General features: G+C 35.1%; 1 protein-coding gene across 3 annotated transcripts in view; it reads left to right on the top strand.

Moving 5' to 3' along the window:
• The first annotated feature begins 686 nt into the window (after positions 1-686).
• The window catches only part of abca1b (ATP-binding cassette, sub-family A (ABC1), member 1B), a 40138-nt gene continuing 19928 nt past the window's right edge, over positions 687-20896 (top strand). Inside the window, exons 1-9 of one of the 3 annotated variants that reach the window (XM_067457105.1) lie at positions 687-796; positions 4609-4716; positions 6455-6548; positions 8832-8973; positions 9091-9209; positions 13079-13200; positions 13674-13865; positions 17129-17218; positions 19967-20207. In XM_067457105.1, the coding sequence (XP_067313206.1) occupies positions 4651-4716; positions 6455-6548; positions 8832-8973; positions 9091-9209; positions 13079-13200; positions 13674-13865; positions 17129-17218; positions 19967-20207 (1066 nt within the window). In that variant the 5' untranslated portion in view covers positions 687-796; positions 4609-4650. Of the gene's footprint in view, positions 797-4608; positions 4717-6454; positions 6549-8831; positions 8974-9090; positions 9210-13078; positions 13201-13673; positions 13878-17128; positions 17219-19966; positions 20208-20896 lie in introns of all 3 variants that reach the window. The other 2 variants (XM_067457103.1, XM_067457104.1) reach the window with 2 other exon arrangements.

The following is a 20896-nucleotide window of genomic DNA, read 5'->3' as shown; positions in this document are numbered from 1 at the left end:
ACCTGCTAGAGACCAGACGATATTTATTATGTACGGATACAAAAAAAAAACTTAATTAAAAAGGGTGTACTTTCTTTTTCATATATATATATATATATATATATATATATATATATATATATATATATATATATATATATATATATATATATATATATATATATATATATATATATTCATATTTAATATACTCAGATACTCAATATAAAGTGTGTAGGCCTATATATATATATATATATATATATATATATATATATATATATATATATATATATATATATATATATATATATATATATATATATATATATATATGTATATATATATAGGCCTACACACTTTATATTGAGTATCTGAGTATATTAAATATGAATATACATAAATATAAATACGTTACCATAATATACACTTTTTAATAGTAAATCTTTCAAATAGGATTCTGCTATTTATGTCCATTAAAGAGCAAACTAAATGTCATCGTTTCCTAAACACCAGTAGAAAAGGCACGTTTTCCCTTGGAATGTTTTCATGGCCCTTATTCGTCAGCAGATGTTTGCAGTTATGCAGTTTAAGAGCTGTTTTGGGCTCCTCTCGTAGATCCAGACCCAGTTAAATGTGAAGCACACTGGATGACCGACAGTAACCCCGGCGCTCAGAGCGGATGCGCTATAAAACCGCTTCAAACTCTTCAGATGCTTATTCACACGAGCACCACCGGCGTCACCAGAGGACTAATACACATCTGATTCATTAGGATTACAACGCATGTCCATCAAAGAGTTTCAGCTGTGTCTGGGTAAGATACATTTATGCTTTATTTATTTTTGAACGTTTATGTTTTGTGGAGAATGATCGAAAACGCAACGTTTTAGTTGGCGTAGCCTACTATTACTGAAAACAATTGAAAAACCAGCGCTACAACAATATTTTAGTATTTATTCAGAGAAAGAGAGAGAGATTAAAAGTTGTCAGAGGAAATGGTAGGCTAAAATAAAAGTTCAGTCGACTGGCTCAAGTTTTTTGTTTTTCATCGAAGTAACGCTTTAAATTAAATTGTGCGACACGCACTTTATATTTAACTGGATAACAAGCTTCATAAACAAAACCTGACGTTGTTTTTTTAAAGAAAAAAGAACAGAAAATAGAAAAAGTGACAACCTGTGGTTCTTTATCAGTGGACAGAAAGATCAGAAGTGTTATTTGAGAACAGCAACATTTGAACAGTCAACCAGAAAGACAAAGATTCAGACGAGATTTCTCGTTTTTGTCTTCACAAAGAAAAAAAGAAAGAAAAAAGAAACCGTTCATTCATTCTCATATTCGACCCTTCACATCAACATAAATAACTAATCTCTGTAAGAGAAATATTTTATTATGTGTATTGAATCTACATGATTAATTTTGGTTATATTACAGAAGTTGCATAGATTTCCTAAAATGACAAGAGAAGTGATTGAAGAGAAAGGGATTCCATGAAGGATTATATATATATATATATATATATATATATATATATATATATATATATATATATATATATATATATATATATATATATATATATATATATAGTTGTTTTTCCTCAGTTTTGCATAACAAAATAGTAATCCAAGTGAGTCCTATAATGGGGCAGAGCCTAGACATGGCTTTCTTCTGTGTAGACATAGGTTCACTATTATCTAACGACGTCTACACGTGCCAGAGAAATACACTATTATAGGTGCTTATTTTGGAAATAGGAATGTATCTCGCATCTGCTCGCACTTTACCCATTAGTCTTCTTATTTGGCACTCTGCCTGTTTTACTTAGCTGGCCAACTCTCAAAATCTGTGTGGCAAAGCTATAATGCACTGGACAGTGTGGAGCAAGTACATTAGTAAAGAGCAGATTAGTGTCAACGCAGCAGACATAACTTTTGTTTTAGCCAATATGCTGAGTTTGTTTCATTAATATTTAGTATTAATGAAGTCACTTTAAAATGGTGTGTTTTATTTTCTCTCAGCTAAACTTCCAAAGCAAAGTTGGAGAACCGTTGTGTGACTGACTCACAGCATAGGTGCACAGAGTGGTGTTTCTTTCCTAAATGAATCCAAGACTTTTAACTTTTTTTTGGTTGAGCGAGTAGATCAATGACTGCGTTTAAGTCCAACTATGCTATGCCCTTCCCTTGCTAACCTCTTTCTGTATCGTTTACTCGGTTGTACATCAATGTTTACATTGCACGATTGTCTACTGTTAGCAGAAACCTTGCAATGTGTTTAAATGGAACACCCGAATCCCAACACTTGGAATTGAGCATGGATGTCGGAACCATTGTGTGTGTATGTGAATTCAGAGGCTGCATCCTTGGAAGGTCACATTCGAAGGCCGATTGCAACCCTGCGGCGGGTCGTCCCAATTTGAGGCTCTTTCAAATGTGCTTCCAAATGCGGCCTTTGTTTTCCGTGCAATGAAGGATATTTAAAGCAGTTAAATTTAAAGCAGTTAAAATATTGACATATCTTACCAAGCTTTGATTAGTTTATAATCTTAATTATATACAGGAAAGGACCGTGGTGAACATAATTAGACAGTTTGTGAACCCTGTGCTCAGACAGTTAATATAATTTTTTGAAATGTGTCAATTTATAGAGCTATACAATTAATGTGAACATTACAATTAATGTTAATTTTATAGAGCTATGCAATTAATGTGGATAGCAGGTCAGATCTTTTGATCTCAATGAAAATTTGAAAGGAAATGTCTGATTTGTCTTGTGAGTCATTTTTCTGAAGTAGCCTAAAGTGTCCATTATTTATATCTCATTGCTGTTTAAGACATTTTTATTTCCTGTGGGTGACGATTATATAAAGCCTACTCTACTTAAGAAGCAAAAGGCCTTTTAAGTATAATTCTAAAAATCTCCTCCTTCAGTTCATGCTACATTTGTCTTTTTGCTGTGAAATCTTTATTGATTTTTATAAAGTAAAAATAGGAATAACTTCCATCATTAGTAATATTTCAAAATGAACACTTACTAGATTGAAGCAACTTAGATTTACTTGATTATCCATATGTTAAAATGATCTCTCAATCACCATTGTACTCTGTAGCACTTTGTTAATCATATTATTAGAAGATATAGAGTGACAACTGATATTTATAAGCGTTTTATGTAAGTAGTCTGCTATACTGTTACAAAGATCTCATTGATTTACATTAAAGGCTATCAGAATATCAGAAAAAGCTATCAGCCATTTAAATATCAGCAACTATATCAAATTGCATATTTTTGCTTAGTTTGAACCTCTGAAATGTAGGTGTTTTTTTCCCCTTAAATCTGAGATCCATATTCTAACTATCTGACTGACTATCTAACTGAGCCAAACAGCCTGATGTATCAAATATGATACTCAACAAAAACATGCTTTTTGTCTTCTGAAAAAGTATATCATAAATAAGATTTAAAGGGTTAGTTCACCCAAAAATTAAATTTATGTCATTAATGACTCACCCATAAGACCTCCGTTCATCTTCGGAACACAATTTAAGATATATTATATTTAGTCCGAGAGTGTATCTAAGTGTATGCACACTATACTGTCCATCTCCGGAAAGGGAATGAAAACATCATCAAAGTAGTCCATATGTGACATCAGTTAGTTAATTAGAATCAAAAACTACGACTTTATTCAGCATTGTCTTCTCTTCCGCATTTGTTTTCAAACCTCAAATAAAGATTCAAACGGTCATGTATCAGCGTATTGATTCATGATTCGGATTGCCAATGTCACGTGATTTCAGCAGTTTGGCAGTTTAACACGCGATCCGTTTGAAAACAAACGCAGAAGAGAAGACAATGCTGAATAAAGTCGTAGTTTTTGTTATTTTCGGACCAAAATGTATTTTTGATGCTTCAAGAGATTCTAATCAACTAACTGATGTCACATATGGACTACTTTGATGATGTTTTTATTCCCTTTCTGGACATGGACAGTATAGTGTGCATACACTTAGATACACTCTCTGACTTAATATAAAATATCTTAAACTGTGTTCTGAAGATGAACGGCGGTCTTACGGGTGTGGAACAACATTAGGATGAGTTAAGTTTTGATTCCACCCTAGCCCATCTGACACAAACCTGATCATTTTTGTTTTGGGATAGCTGATTAAATCACTGAAAGTATACAGAGAGTGAAAACAATGGGCACATTAGATGAAGATCACTCAAGAATGTCTGGACCCTTTTCGCATTTGTATAGTATCATTAGCATAGAGCAAGTTGCCCGACTTCCAGAGAATCTGTGCATTTTAAATGAAGCTCTTTGATCAAACATGGCCATTAGGGATGAAGTTACCTTCCCAGAGACCCTAATGGCCTGTGAAATACCTCGCTTGATGATTCTCTGACACTACAAGGTCCGCCACTTCCAGGAATTATGGGAAAAAGAAAGGTTGGCCTTCCCTAAAACGGAGCACGAGAGGAGAGATGAAAAGGGGAGACGTGAGCGAGCAGCAGAGAGTCAGATAGGAGGGCTGCACTTTGTCCTGGACTTTTGAGCTGCTCTGTTGTTCGCCGCTGGATGCCTTTTTCACTCTGCGTGCCTCCGTTGTGTCATTGCAGTTGAGAGTTGAGAGCTGAGAGTGAAGAGGGACCCGAGTGAAGATGTCTGTCTCCACTCAGCTGGGTCTGCTGCTGTGGAAGAACTTCACCTACAGAAGGAGACAAACGGTGAGGACAACAGATCTATTTCATTAATATCTTTCTGGTTTTCTTATTGTTTTTCACTAACAAGAATAACATTTACTTAGACGCAAATATCCTTTCATCCATAACATGTTACGCGTTGTTTGGCAAGAGTTTATTTTAAAGTGACGTAGTTACACATTACTACATGCACTTGTCATAGTAACAGTAAATTATGCATAATTAAAAGCCAAACCTTAATCGTAACACTATAGTAAGTACACGTATTTAATTAATGCATATTTGCCAAAGTATAATATCACCACGTCAGCTTAATTAAAGTGTAACCAAAAATAAAAGTACAATTTGTAACAGATATGATTCATTTAAAATCATGTCGCTATTAGAGATCAAAATCACTGTCACTGGAGATCGTCTTAATTGACTTCATTTCTGGAAAGTTATATAATCTGAAGATTTTTATTATATCCCATTTTTATACAGAATGGTGCTACATAATGATTCTCAGGTCAATGCAAATTCAAACCACATTTATGTGACTCTTCTAAAAGTGACAGATATAGAATTCAAATCTCAATCTCCTTAGGATATTTCACTCTTTAAACCAGTACAAATCATTCTGTGTACACTTAGAAGAAAAGGTTCTATATAGAACCTTAAAGGCACCTTATAGATTTAGACATGATCATGGGATCATTTTTTAGTTTTATGTTTAATTAATGAATTTTGTATTAATTAATACTTTAATATTTTAATTATATTTTATTAATTTAACTGCTTGTTAACATACTCTTTCACCAGTATAAAAAAATAATAATAACCCTTTAAACACTGAAGTATTGTTTTTGGCATTAATGGTTCTTAAAAATTGAGTCAAGAACCCAAGATAAATATGATATTATATATGTGTGTATAGCATATATATATATATATATATATATATATATATATATATATATATATATATATATATATATATATATATATATAGTGAAAAAGAAAGTACACCCTTTTTAATTGTGTTTTTTTGTATCCGTACATAATAACAAATATCATCTGGTCTCTAGCAGGTTTTAACATGAGCAACTATACATGACAGATTACACTGGGTACATCATATTTTTCTCGGGTTCTTGACTCAATTTTTAAGAACCATTAATGGCAAAAACAATACTATAATATACAAAAGATATAATTTCAGTACCATTCTATATATATATATATATATATATATATATATATATATATATATATATATATATATATATATATATATATATATATATATATATATATATATATATAAAATATATACATATATAAAATGGTACTGAAATTTGTGTTTTACAAAGTATTTCTAAGAATATGGTAATTTTCTCCAGTTTAATGGTTTGAAACAGTAGAATACTGATGCATTTACATTATGCTCAAAATAAATAAGCATTACCCACAAAGGTACTAAAGGGAGAAAGAGTGGTCAGATGGCTTTCATTCCCCATTGGGTCGATGTAGACATGCCATGTTCATCATGGATATTTCTACTTTAGTCCTATATCTAGAGGGTCTCATCGATCCCCTGTCATGTATTAATAATAAATGGTGTTAATAAAAACCTGCCCTTGATGACATTACTCACCAGAAGCCCTTACTTTAGACATTGGCCACTGAGAGTTTTTTTTCTCCTCTATTAGTCATGTATGATCTCAAGTGTCTGCACAGAAAACGCTGACTGTTTTTGCCCTCGTATGTTTGACTTGTACAGCTCCAGCTGCTGACGGAGATTGTGTGGCCTCTCTTTATTTTCTTCATCCTGATCGCCGTGAGGTTGAATTACCCGCCTTACGAACAACACGAATGTAAGTATTCTCCACAGGTGTGTACTTTTTATCCTGTGAAAAGAAGAGAAAAGCTTTTTTAGAAGTGATGCCATTGCGCTGTGTCCGCACAATGCAGCATTTATCTTGTTTTGTAACATTAAATTCCTGACGTGGCACTGGAAACCTTAATGGCTTCCACGTGTTGCACGGAGAACAACTTTTGCACTTCAACATGTACATATTAATTGCATTGCATAACCGAAATGCAGTGTGCATGCAGGGGTGAAAATACATGTTTTGTTTCATTGCACGATCCTTTATGGCGCATTATTATCAGATGTGTCAAGCTCGCAGGGTGTTTATGAGTTCTCGCTGATAACTTAAGCAGTTGGTCTTCTGTCAGTCATAGAGGATGTAAAGATCGATAGGGTCAGGAGCATGCTGGGATTTCAACTAAATGACCACCGTTTCCACATTTTAGAGAACATTTAAACATACAGTAAACTAAATGTTATACAGTTTATCATCAGCTGTGATTTGATAGTACAGTTACATTGATGATCGCATTTGTTAGCTGGTTTGTTCAGTGTATCATTGCGTCTTGTGCTTTTATTGTGCCTGATTGTATGTCTAACCTCATTGGCAAAGTTTTATATATAAGGAATGTCACCATGGTCTAAGTCATGCCAGGGCAAAACTAGTCATGAATTCAAAACAAAATGCCTGACTGCAGACTATAATTGTATAGTAATGGATACGATTTTGTGAGATTGTGAACTTTCTGTTCTTCTTTATGGAACTGTGAGCTTTGGTCATGAGATCTTGTTGACGTCCAAATTTGTCTGTGTAGTTTAAACAGGATATAGGCGGTACCAAGCATAATTTCACTTCTCCTGTAGTCTGGATTTGTGTACTAATGGATGAATAGATTTGGCGTATGTGAGTACAGGCATGTTGCAACCTCTCTTGCTGAAGTGATTAAATGGACACAGAACAATGTCCATCGTGTTGGAAATAATCAATTTTAGATCTTCAAAACCAGCAATATTAAGTCCTTTAAGCTGTAGACACACAAATTATGTGGAGGAATGAATCCCAAAAAATATTTCACCCCAAAATCAAAAGAAAAAAATTAAAGAATATTGTAGCAATAGCAATTGTATTTAGTACGAAATGTATTATACAAAGATATTTTAAGCCATAAAGATTCATTTTTGTATTGTGATATTTTGTCAAATAAGCACATTCTGTAAAATATACTGTAATGCTTGATATTTTAATTTTAAATTCAGCATTAATTAAAAGACATACAACAAATACTGCCAGGATATATATATATATATATATATATATATATATATATATATATATATATATATATATATATATATATATATATATATATAAAATTTACGTTACTTAAAATAAAATAAAATGCATTACTGTAAAGAGAACTGGGGGAAATTATTGTGGGGGGGAAATTATGTTCCTACAAAATTGGCTTCATATCCTATTCAGCTTTTAATAGGTTTTCATGAGATTCACCCTGTTATAAATGAATTAAAATTAAATAAATATATGGCATTAAACAAATAGCCCCTGAATTGATTACTTTATGCTTAAGGTATTATCTTATCTTTGCTGTGCTCAGCAAAGGAGCAGCTGGCAGTCTTAAGGTTGACTGATAGCAGACCTACATATTTGACTCATTATAGAAATAAGAGTGAGCCTCTGGTGTGTGTGTGTGTGTGTGTGTGTGTGTGTGTGTGTGTATAGGTCACATGTACTGCTTAGGTAATCACTCGATAAGGTCCCTTTGTAGAGTACACTTCTTCTAGGGATGGAGAGTCAGATGTTTGCTGGTGTTTTTAGGTCTGTGGGAAGATAAGGCAGTCTAAGGGTGCACGTCCATTATCTGTGTTGTATATGGGCATAGGTTGGGCCGCAGGCAACACTGGGAGGTAGAAATAATGACAATCTCATCCAGCACATCATGTCTATGCCATTGGTGTATGGCATATCTGATAGCGTATCATTCACTATCTAGAAGCCCCTTATTGTCGTACATGAAGTAGATGTGCTTTTAAAGTCAAAAAATGCATTATCTGGGGAAAAACGATTTTAAAAGATTTATTTTAAAAGAAATGTACTTTTTCGGATTACTTTGGATACTTCGTATTACTCTATGCCAATGTGTCTTGATTATGCAGGTTTTATCGTGTACACTTTCTTCACTTCTTCTCCAAGAAGGCCTTAATGTGGAAACTCTTTTCAACCGTCTTCAATTATGTTGTTCATTTTGTCTCTCTTTTTTTGTTACAGGTCACTTTCCCAACAAAGCAATGCCCTCAGCAGGCACTCTGCCCTGGATCCAGGGCATTGTCTGCAATGCCAACAATCCGTGCTTCCGACACCCAACCCCTGGGGAATCTCCGGGAGTTGTTGGGAACTTTAATGATTCCATGTAAGTTGTTGCTTACAGCTGAATATTTTGAAATAACACTTGTCAGCTATAATGTGACCTATTGTATGTGATATAAGATTGAGTGAAATTTGGTAATAATTCAACTTTGTTTTTTAGAATCTCACGTCTGTTTTCTGATGCCAAGAAGATCTTACTTTACAGTCAAAATGACAGGAGCTTAGATGGATTCAAGGAGCTCATCAGGGCAGTAAAAGTCATGCAAAATAACTCAGCTGGTGAGTACAGTACAGCGGCCTAGAATGAAAACATCACATTTTCTTAAAGATATAGCTCACCTGGAAATTACAATTCTGTCTTCATCCCCTTTTCTATCGAAACATCAAGTACCTAAGCTGTTCTTTTCCATGAATTGAATGCATACAGTAACTAAGTCCTTAAAAAGGACAAAAAACATCATATAAGTACAATAAAAGTGATTCATATGATTTGTGCACTGTACTCCACGTCTTCTAAAGCCATTTGGCAGACGCTTTTATCCAAGGCACACTTTTTTTAAATCAGTTCTAAATCAGTTCAACTATTCATTTATATATTTAAACCTCGAAAATCTGTTAAAACCCAGAATAACTAATGGAATTCGGCATCATTAACAGCATAAACTTAACATTATACATCAAGTTCGAGTATGCAAATGACCAAATTAGATGCACGCAGCTTAAGTGAACACTTTTTTCAGTAAAAAAAAAAAAATGACTTAAACTTTAGTTTGTTCCACCAGAGAAAGAAGTCATGTAGGTTTGCAATGAAACTAGAGGTTTTTCATTTTTGGCTAAACATATTTTTAACACCATGTTTTTGCCTGCAATGCCCATAGCAAATACTTCTCCTAGAAAAAAGTGACTCATATATTTACAAGGATTTACTGATAATTTGAATAAGTAAAAGGTTGATGCCCATCAGTCTTTAAGGATTTGTCGAAATAGTGCAATTTTTCCTCTGGGAGAGGAGGAGGTGGGTGGCTGAATGAAGGATCAAGCCTTTCATACAAGCCATGGCAAGTCAGTTTGAGGGCTAGTGTGGGTGTAAATATGCACACACACACATCCCAAAATCCAATCCACTAGCATTACCTGCTTTATTCACTTAGCGTGTACTGGGTAAGCAGTGTGAACGGTCTCTTCCTGTTCACAGACTTCTCTTCTCACGCTAAGTGAGCTTTAATCAAATTTCTCTGCCTAATGGAGGAAAGGTTGCACAGACGCCATCAGAGAATGTCTGGAAAAACAATTTATAGAGTGCATATGTGGTAGTGAAATGTGGTAGATGACTTTTAATTGTTCTTTTCGGACTACACAGAAAAAAATCGTAATTATTGTTATGTTCTTATTTTGTTGGACCATAGAGCAAACTGAATGTTCAAATAAAGCATTATAAAAAAATAAAAAATAAAAAAAGAGCTACACAGAAAAACAGAGAATAAAATGGATCCAAATTTCAGCTAAAATGTAACCATAACACACCTTCCTGTTCTCCCCAAGTAGAAGAGTCTTAAAGAAAAAGAGCCATGTCAGCCCACCTGTTCAAATTAAAGCTTCATTATTGTGTCTCAGGCTGTCGTGCATGAGAATAGGAATGCTTTGAACTCGTCATCCAGTCATTGTGAGGCTTATCGTGACATCCGCATGCTGCGATCTCATTCATTTCTGTCTTTTTTCTCCTCTTTTGATTACAACTAATGGCAACAAACATGAAAGAGTTGAGTTCATTGGGTTGAGGTTATAGTTACAGCTTAAACCTATTCATACCTAGATCATTAGGTGTAATGCTTTATATAGCTGCTTTACATTAGCCACATAATGGGTTACAATGTTCATTAAAAACATTCAGGCTAAAAAAGTATGCTAATTGTTGTAATGGCCAAATTAATCATGCAATATTGTACCTGTTGGGTAATTGAGGGTTTAGTTGAGCGCATGACTTGCGCTCTCTTGATGGCACTTGGATCGTTTGTGCACTTCCTGCAAAAAAAAGACAAAAACTGTTCAAAAGTTGGATGGCAAAGTTTTGTTTCTCAACAATTAATACTTTTATTCAGGAAGAATGCATTAAATTTATAAAAATTATTATAGTAAAGACATTCATAATGTTACAAAATTTGTTTTATTTCAAACACATTTTTCATTCATCAAAAAACACTGAAAAAATATATCATGATTTTAAAAAAAACATTAAGCAGCACAGCTGTTTTCAACATTAATAATAATAAGAAATATCATATTAGAATGACTTCTGAAGGATAATGTGACACTGAAGACTGGAGTAATGATGCTGAGAATGACTAGAAATTGAATATTTTAAAATATATTCAAATATAACAGTTATAATAGTTCGCAATATAAACATTTCACCATATTTTTGATCAAATAAAATGCAGCTTTGGTGAGCATAAAAGACTTCTTTCAAAAACAGGAAAACAAGTCTTCTTAACCTGATTTTTTGAATGGTATACTTTTAGAAAAAGGGGTACAGTGCTGTCAGTGCCGTGTTAAGAGTGCGTATTAGTACCTTAAAGGTACATATTAGTACCTTTTGGTTTTTTACCTCAGGGTACTGCCCCAGTGACAGCAATTTACCTTTTTTCTGACAGTGTATAGTGTAAATTTCAGACACGAGTTACAGCTGTCTGAGATTTGGATTAAGGGTTTTTGGAACTCCTGCATATACCAAGCATCCTGATTTCAACATGTAATTTATCCTGATTTCACCTCATTTGGACTTTTTAAGACCTTCTCATTATGAGCTTGCATATACCTGTCCTATCTAAAAAGGTCTTACAGATGTAATTGGCCATGACTTTACAGAAGGCCCTTGCACATGTCTTTTCAGGACACGTTGCACTTCTTTATTTCTACCCCTTTTACCCTCTTTTCAAAAGAATGATTAGTGGGGAAGCGAATGAATAGTTCAGGAATCTGCCACCTCCTGGGGGTTTTCGCCCCTCCCTTGCAATGGACACACTTCCAGCCTTTGTTTCCATGAACAGCACAGAAGGAAAACATGGAGACAGTTGGGCTGCTCTGGTTGAGGGTTATGGCAGGTAGTTGTTAGCTAGGTGTGAATGGCTACACTTTCCCAAACACACCAGTTTTGACTGGCATATGGATTGGAGGAGGGGGTGGAGATGTGTTTGTGATCCCCAAATTTACAGACATGACCACCTTCAAGTATTTCCATCAAAAATAGGGATTTGAAACATTCAGTTTGACCCGACTTTTATTTTTCAGCTAATCCATTCCCACATTTTAGGACATTTGTTTTGGTTGTGACTCATCACTTCCATCAGATAATGTGAAAATTTACATTATGTTTTAAAATTCATATCATCATTCAGAAGTTTAATGTTTTATGTTATGCTCACCAAGGCTAAATTTATTTATATTGATTTTAAAATGTAATTCATTCCTGTGATGCAAAGCTGAATTTTCAGCAGCCATTACTATATTACAGTGTCACATAATTCTTCAGAAATTGATGAATATGTTCTGATTAAATGTATTCATTTCCTTAAAAAACATTTAAACTTTTGAACAGTAGTGTAATCCCACACATTTAGGAAAGGAATGGAAGTCGTATGCAAATATGCAATTTTATGGATTTGTGTGGGACACTTCAACCCCTTTTATAGATTCCAGAACATTTAGGCAACCAGACTCCCAGTGTGTTGTTTGTGGAATCACGCGATGAATCAGTCAACGTTTCTTTCCACACCCAGGTAAACCGCACTAGCTGGCCTGCTCAGACATGCACTTGAACTTTAAAAGAGGAATGAAATTTAAGGAGAGCACACGAGTGTGTAGTTAACACACTCAAAGGCTCCACACCTGAATGAACAGGGCTACGTTTCAGCAAGTGAGCGCATGTACGCAGAACAAACGTTTGAGATTTTGTAAGAATGTGATGCAAATGTCAAATGATGGAAAGTAGGGTGCGCTTCCAAAAAAAATAATCCTAAAATGGGGGGGCGGAACTGCTGCAATTGAAAGTCCGGTCAAATTGCTGAAAACCTACAACAACAGCTATTGTATGTTGGTTTTGTAAAGCATTTCTTAACATGCACACACTAAAGTGGCATATTTGTCCTTAGGTTTTAAGCTGAAGGACTTCCTGCGTGAAAACGAGACCCTCTCAACGTTCCTCCAGGAAAATGCCTCCTTTCCCCAGAATTCTGTGACAAACATTCTTGAAGCTGATGTGAATCTTGAAAAGGTGAGCACGGAAAAGCATTATTTTATTGTGGGGAAAAACATAAATTATTGACCATGACTATAGAAGTTCACCCATTTCTTCCATGCTCAAGCTTAAAGAACCAAACCTCACATCTGCTGTACAGTAATTACAGTGCATACAGTACATTGGGTATGGTCATTTATTGTAGGTCGGTTGTGATAGTTTTCCCCACACATGCTGCTAAATTGCCCCTGGGAATCGGTTAAAGAGAGGTAACCAGCATGCATCTCAGATTTTGTTTGTAAATCAACAGCTGTTAGCCCTGTGACATGTCCTAAAGGCATTACACAATCGATGGTTTTACCCTGATGTACCCTCAGAATGCATATTCAAGGCATCTAGTCTAAGTACTTTAAAATGTCCCTCTCCTTAAACAAACTCATGGGTCACATGAACACCTTCTTATCTGCCCTCACCCTTACCGGTTATCACCGATGCTCTTCTTCTTTTAGGTGCTGATCAATGGTTTTGGCGTCCATCTTAGAGATATGTGCAGCAATACCAAACTTGAAGACTTTGTGACCATCCGAGACAAAGGGGTGGCGAGATTCACCCAGGACATCATCTGCAGCTCTCCAAATAGCTGGCTAGACCAGGCCGAGAGACACTTCAAGTCCAACCTGGATTTCCTCAAACCTCTTAGGGTAAAAAACATGGTACACTGAATCAAAGTGAACAGTTTTACAGTTTAAAAGAAATCAAATATTCAACAGAAGAACCATGGTATAACCATGGTATTTTCTGAAGTACTTTATTTAATTTCCATGGAATATAAATATGGCAATCAAACAGTGCCACTGCATATATTAAAAGTATAATATTCGAATAAAACCTGTTGGTAAAACTTTAAAGTAAGGTTCCATTTGGTTAACTAATGGGACCTCAAAATCAAAAAGAAAAACATAAAGGAAGAACAACAACATTAATAGTAATTATAATAATAACATTTCATAATATTATTTCAGTGCAATTAATTAACTTAAATATCACAATTCTGTTCTTTCTCGTCTTTTGGGGTCAAAAATATTAAAATAATGAAAAACATTAAGCTCTGAATGATTTTTGATTTTTAATTATCACCTATATGTCACAGTGCAACATTTCCTAAAACAGACTACACTACATTTAATTAGAATTTTCTATTAATTATACTACCTTCTGACACCATCTGTAAACCATGTAATAGGGGTGTCCAGATTAGACATCATTTGTTTTGTGTACCAGAGAAAATCTAAATGCCTGCAGTAATGGCCAGTCCAGAGCACTGTGTGTGTCCAGATGGTGTTGCTTTATTGTCAGCAAAGGGTGTAAATTAATCTGTGGCTTAATAAAGTACCCCCACCGTGTGTCTGAGGGAGACAGAGGTCATCATCTTATCTTCCAAACCGGTGCTATAGTGTGTGTGTCCCCCTCCTCCACTGCTGTTGATAGTGGTGTTAAAAACAAAACCAGGTGACTTCATCATTGGCATGCATTGTGCTCTGCTAAGACACAACTCAACAATCTGCTAAAAGACAGAAAGGAAAAAGAAAGAGTTAGCGGGTTATGAAGAGCGTGGGAGGATGCATGTTGTTGCATGTTGCCCTACACACCTACTTTAATATATAGCCTGAAGGCACGGCTGGAAATTACACCACGTAATGATAGATTCAGTTCCTCTGTACTGCTTCTTCCTACAAACATTTCAAAGAAACGCGAAGATGTCGGGTTGACTCATAGATCACGCTGGTCAATGAAATATGATTTTGACTCAGCGTTGGGATTGTGGAATACCGGATTAATCTTAGTTTAATTTAGCTGGCTGTTGGCATATAGAATGCATGGAATGTGACCCTGTGTAACATTTATGGTTCTTTGATCATTTACAGTCATGCAAATTAGATGCCTCAAGAACGAGTCAGCGCTATCATGAGGGACTAGATTTGATTTAACACCCATATAACAGGGTCCCCGCGGAGTCTTAAAAAGTCTTAAAAGTATTAAATTTCAAAATCAAAATATAAGGCCTTAAAAAGTCTTAAATTCGCGGAAGCATTGCGTTCTAGGTCTTAAATAATGTTAAACGGGTCTTAATTTTCCTACGTCCATGTAACGCTACCTCATTGAAATGCTCTCGCCTCCCGCAGCATGCGCGCACGTGTGTGTGTGTGTGTGTGTGTGTGTGTGTGTGTGTGTGTGTGTGTTTTCCGTGGTGTTTGTAGTTCTTTCTTTCGCTAGATCAACTATTGTTCGCTCTATTACAACTACAAATCAGACAAACATGCCACTTCTATTGCAGCCGATCAGCTTTCGTGTTATTGGCACGAGCCTCTTTCTGATCGTACCCCACAGACGCATAAAACGGATTTTATTCTTCAGCTGAGTCTGACGGTTCTTGTAGTTCCGCGATCGTGAACGCGAAGGCAAATCTTTCTCACCATCTTGCTTAATGACCAAATAAAATTGCACTAAAATAGTTAATAACAGTGATGTGAACGGCGAACTCCGATGTTAGACTGCGTGTGTTTGCTGCCTGTCAGCGCTCGCGCGAGTGTATTGAATGTGTTATTTCTATGCTCATTAGCCTAACGTTACTCTTGAACGATCAAATATACACATTATGCATATGTCTATATCCTGATATGAGTTAAAAAGTTTGGGACGTGTCAGTAAGTACTTGATCTGGGCATTAGTAAGTTCTCAAAGTGAAAGCAAACTAATATAGCTTAACAACAACACAAACGGGGAAAATGGCACTTACACTTAAAGGAACACTCCAACTTTTTTAGAAATAGGGCTTATTCTACTTTGCTACATTTAGATATGTGGGGAAATGCATTTTAAGCTAAGCTAGCGGCGACCCTGCCACACTAAAACAATGTATCCACTGAGACAAATGCATTTGCCCACATATCTAAATGTCTAAAGAAGTTGAATAAGCCCTATTTCTAAAAACGGGTGGGTGTTCCTCTTTGTAGATATGCATCTTTATGGTGTATTTATTTTTCCTATTGTCATTTGTTTATAAGTATATATTTTATTACTGACCGATTACTTGATTACGTAATTACTTGAAAACTTTTTACTTATATTAAGCAATGATTGCTGTGGTTTACTTTTAAGATGTTGGTCATATTTCCCACCCCAAGCGATCGTGTTATTAAAGATAGATAGCACACCACTGGACCGGCCTTTTTGTTTTTGTAATAGGCCTACCAAACAAGATTCATGCATTTTGTCAGTTTTATTGCCATGTGTGACTATTGTGCATCTAACATAATAATATGGTTAATGTTGCATCCTAATTATAAAAATAAAATAAAAATGTTTGCAAATTTATGGAAGTGACCACCACAAAATAAACTAATTTTGGTCAAAAATTATATATATATATATATATATATATATATATATATATATATATATAATGTGCTTATCCTGGTGGGATTGAGCTATGAATAATAAGTTTACTAATACTTTGTTCAATTTAAATAAATTAAATAATATAAGTTTAAGTACCGTAATTGAGTGATTCTGCGTTTCCTATGCATGTTTTTTATTGCGTGTTATAGGTCTTAAATTTTATTCATAATGGTCTTAAAAAGGTCTTAAAAAGTCTTAAATTTGACTTGGTGAAATCTGCAGATACCCTGATATAAGTGACACTGAATAAACTGAGGTTACTAACAGTATTGTGTATGACTTTTTTCTTCCGGTTTATGTATATTATAATTTACATAGTTGTCTAATGTAATGCTAATGTAAATAACACAAAAACACAAAGTTACAAAATAAATAAATAAAACCCAGCTTTAAAAAAAGATATATGTATATATACTGTATGCATAATGTGTGTGTATGTAGGTATATTGTATAAAAAAGATATTTCATTTCATTACAATAATAATGTTTTCTGTGCCTTTTACAGTCGGACATAAGGACTAATGCCACTGATGTCCGTCAAGTTACCAAAGCCACAGACAACCTTCTGGAGAGCCTGGGATCACTGGCTGTGGAGGTAGACCTCACATTATTTACTAAGCATTAAAGCCGATGAGTATCATCACTACAGACAAGGAAAACAATCCTGAGCTGTGAACTGTCACACAACAGAGCTCATGAGCACTGTTCATCATAATTCGAACAAACCTAATTAGTAACAGCATGAGAGTGAAAGTGGCATTTAATGGAGAGGACCACTGCTGGGCCTGTGACGCAGGAGTAAAGATGTCACATTGGGCCTACATGTGTCGATGAGTTCGGTAGTGTCTGGTTTGCCAGCTGTAGCGGAGCACAGTGGGAGGAAGAGAAAGTTGTTTCAGCTCCCAGCTGGACAGATATACAACCAAGCACAGCTGAACAAGCATCCAGAGAGAGAGAGTCACACAATCTACTCAGCAGTCAGTATCTAAAGACTGCAATAAATATGTTTACAGAGAGAGAGAGAGAGAGAGAGAGAGAGAGAGAGAGAGAGAGAGAGAGAGAGAGAGAGAGAGAGAGAGAGAGAGAGAGAGAGAGAGAGAGAGATGGGCGTTCATGACCTGTTTGTCCATACAAAAGCCTCTCTGTTCTTTGCTTCACTGAAAGGGAAACCTTTGGCTACAAGCCTCACTGATTGGAGCATTAAACTCAACCCATTGCTCTAATCTGGCTCACTCTCATGTTTGAGACGGTTGGTGAATTCCAGTAACCTTTTACTGTGTTGGTATGAGACTGGATGAATGCTGATTTGGCATAGCTCAATCATTAAGATTAAAGTGCAAAAACATTACATAAGACATGAAAACTTTAAAAGTTTTATACATTATAATTTGTTTCAAATTATATATATTTTAAAATTGCGGTGCAACTTGTGTGTGCGGTTTGCTCTGTACAGCTTTTTTATAGAATGGACATGAGGGTACATTTTTCCTTCTTGGTTTCTTCACCCCCCACTCTGTGAGAGTATTTTGCTTTTGCGATAGGACATCTGTTGCTCTCTCCGCCCTCCATTCTGTTTGCATTTTTACACCAAATCAGCAGCAAGTGATTAGTATACTTGCTGAGTCAGATCCGTAAGGCTCACACGGTTTCATCCAGCAAAGTTGTGTGCACACCACACCTGGTTTCAAATGAATTACCAGAAGCAATTCCCTACTCAATGGATGTGTTTCCTACTGTTTACTGCATATTATGCAGTATATATACTGCACACTGCCTATTGTTTTTAATTAAATCTACTGTACACATTATATGCACAGTATACATACTATATACTACAGAAATAGTAAGTAGTAAATAGTAGTGTGCTTATCCCGAACACAGCCAGGTGTGAAAGAAAAAAATAACTAATGAGTATTCTTTAATGTCTCAGTTGCTTCTCTTAGACAGCAATAAGATTAAATAGGGACACACTGGAGACTTTTTGAAAAGTCTTATAATAAAAATAAAGTTTCCTCTTGGGTTTGCTTTAAAGTGAAATGTCGTGACCAGTACAGAATAACATTTCTCTTCTTGTCAGTCACCCTCGAAAAGCAAACCTCCCAGCTTAGAAATGCATTAATGTTAGATGAATCTATGTTATGTTTGACAATCCTTTGTGTGTTGAAAAAGCAGAACCAGCTTTTCATGGGAGGGTTTATTTGTCTAATGCTAGTTGTGTTCAATTTGACAGGCCCTTGGGGCATCTGCTCTCTAGATTCAAGATTGTTGGTTAAAACATCCAAACACGAGTTAGACAATGGCAGTAAATGTCAAGGATTTGGCAAACATAGCCTGCGCTGAAGTAATAATGAAACACTAGCATTATCTCTTATGTATTGTATGTACTGTTAAATGAATAGTTCTCCCAAAATTAAAATTCTTTTATTATTTACTCCCCCTCATGTTGTTCCAAACCTTTATAACTTATTCCCTTCCAGGAAAGCACAAAAGAAGTCGCTCTTTTAGGTTCATTTCAATTACAATGACTAGAAACTGGAGCTGTTAAACATGCTCCAAAAGGACACAAAAGCATGTCTCGTGATAGTAGTATCTAACGACTTGGGCACTATATTCCAAGTATTCCATGGATCTGTTAACGAGCCACTCTTTTGAATTGGATCTTCTCAGTTAATTTTTCAATTCAAATCACAAAAAAACTGAACCATTAAGTTAAGAACCAGATTGAACCAACTCTCAAGGGTCAGTCTCTATCTGGTTGAAGCTAATTGCTTCAATTGCTATCATATGGCTTTAGATAGATAAATAGAGTAAGTAAATAAAGATTCGAACTGCTATGAATCAGCGTATCGATTCATAACCGGTTAAATCTTTATTTGAGGATTGAAAACAAACCCGGAAGAGAAGACAATGCTGAATAAAGTCTTAGTTTTTGTGATTTTTGGACCAAAGTGTATTTTCAATGCGTCACGAGATTCTAATTAACTAACTGATTTCACATATGGACTACTTTGATGATGTTTTTATTAACTTTCTGGACATGGACAGTATAGTGTGCAATGCATACACTTTCATTGAAGGAACAGAAAAGCTCTCGGACTAAATATAAAATATCTTAAACTGTGTTCCGAAGATGAAGTCATTAATGACATAAATTTCATCTTTGGGTGAACTAACCCTTTGAATAAAACTGTATGGGTTAGGAACAACATAAGGGTGGGTAAATGATGACAGAACTCTCCTTTTTTGGGTCAACTAAATGTGTAAAGACACACACCAGCCTTAAAACTACTACATACATTTGTTTTTGGATTACAATATCTTGTAACTTCTGTCATTCTTTCAGCTGGCCAGTATGAGGAGCTGGAGTGACCTGCGAAATGAGATCTTGTTTCTGACCGAAAACGCCACTGGCTCACCGAGTCTGATGTACCAGGCTGTGTCCCGTATTGTGTGTGGACACCCAGAAGGCGGTGGCCTCAAGATCAAATCCCTCAACTGGTACGAGGACAGCAATTTCCAAGCACTGTTCGGCAGCCACAACGACAGTGATGACGAACCGGTTTCAGTCTACGACAATACCACCAGTACGTCAAACCTACACCAGTGTTTTCTTTCTTACTATTATTTATATAATATTATAGTATTAATTTATTAATACTTTGAATTAGCTTTAATTTTTATACCTTCAATTGACATTTTAATTATAGTTTTAATACTTTTGTTATTTAAATTGTTATTAGTTTTTTATTTTATTTTTATTTTATTTTTATTTCAGTTAAGTTTTAGCAATATTAGTACTTAAAATTTGTAGGCTACATTTACATTTTTTGTGTAAGCTTTTCATCTAATATTTATATGCTGCTTTATTTCAGTATTATTTCAATTAACAAAAACTATTTTATATAGTTTTTGTTTTTGTTAACAATAAAACCCTGGACTACAACAGCAATAACCATACTTTTGATAAACAACATTCATTGCATTAAAAAAAAAAAACATACAGTACTAGCAGTATTCAAAATGACACAGACCATGCAGTAAAAGGACGCTAAATTGTCCTTTAAAGCTACACTGTGTAACTTTTTTAGTTTATTCTTAGCTAAAAACACTTTCAAAAATATATGTGCTCATTAATGTATTTTTACTTCTTTCAAGTAATAAAGTATTCCCGTAAGTTTATAATATGCCATTGAAAATACATACGGGTGAGGGGTTCGAATGCTGGTCGCCATGTTGGCCCTCCATCTTGAAAGTACATTAGCCAAAGAGGGAC

The sequence above is a fragment of the Pseudorasbora parva genome, chromosome 11, assembly GCF_024679245.1.
Source record: "Pseudorasbora parva isolate DD20220531a chromosome 11, ASM2467924v1, whole genome shotgun sequence".
NCBI lineage: Eukaryota > Metazoa > Chordata > Actinopteri > Cypriniformes > Gobionidae > Pseudorasbora > Pseudorasbora parva.
This window is presented reverse-complemented; position numbering and strand designations above follow the sequence as displayed.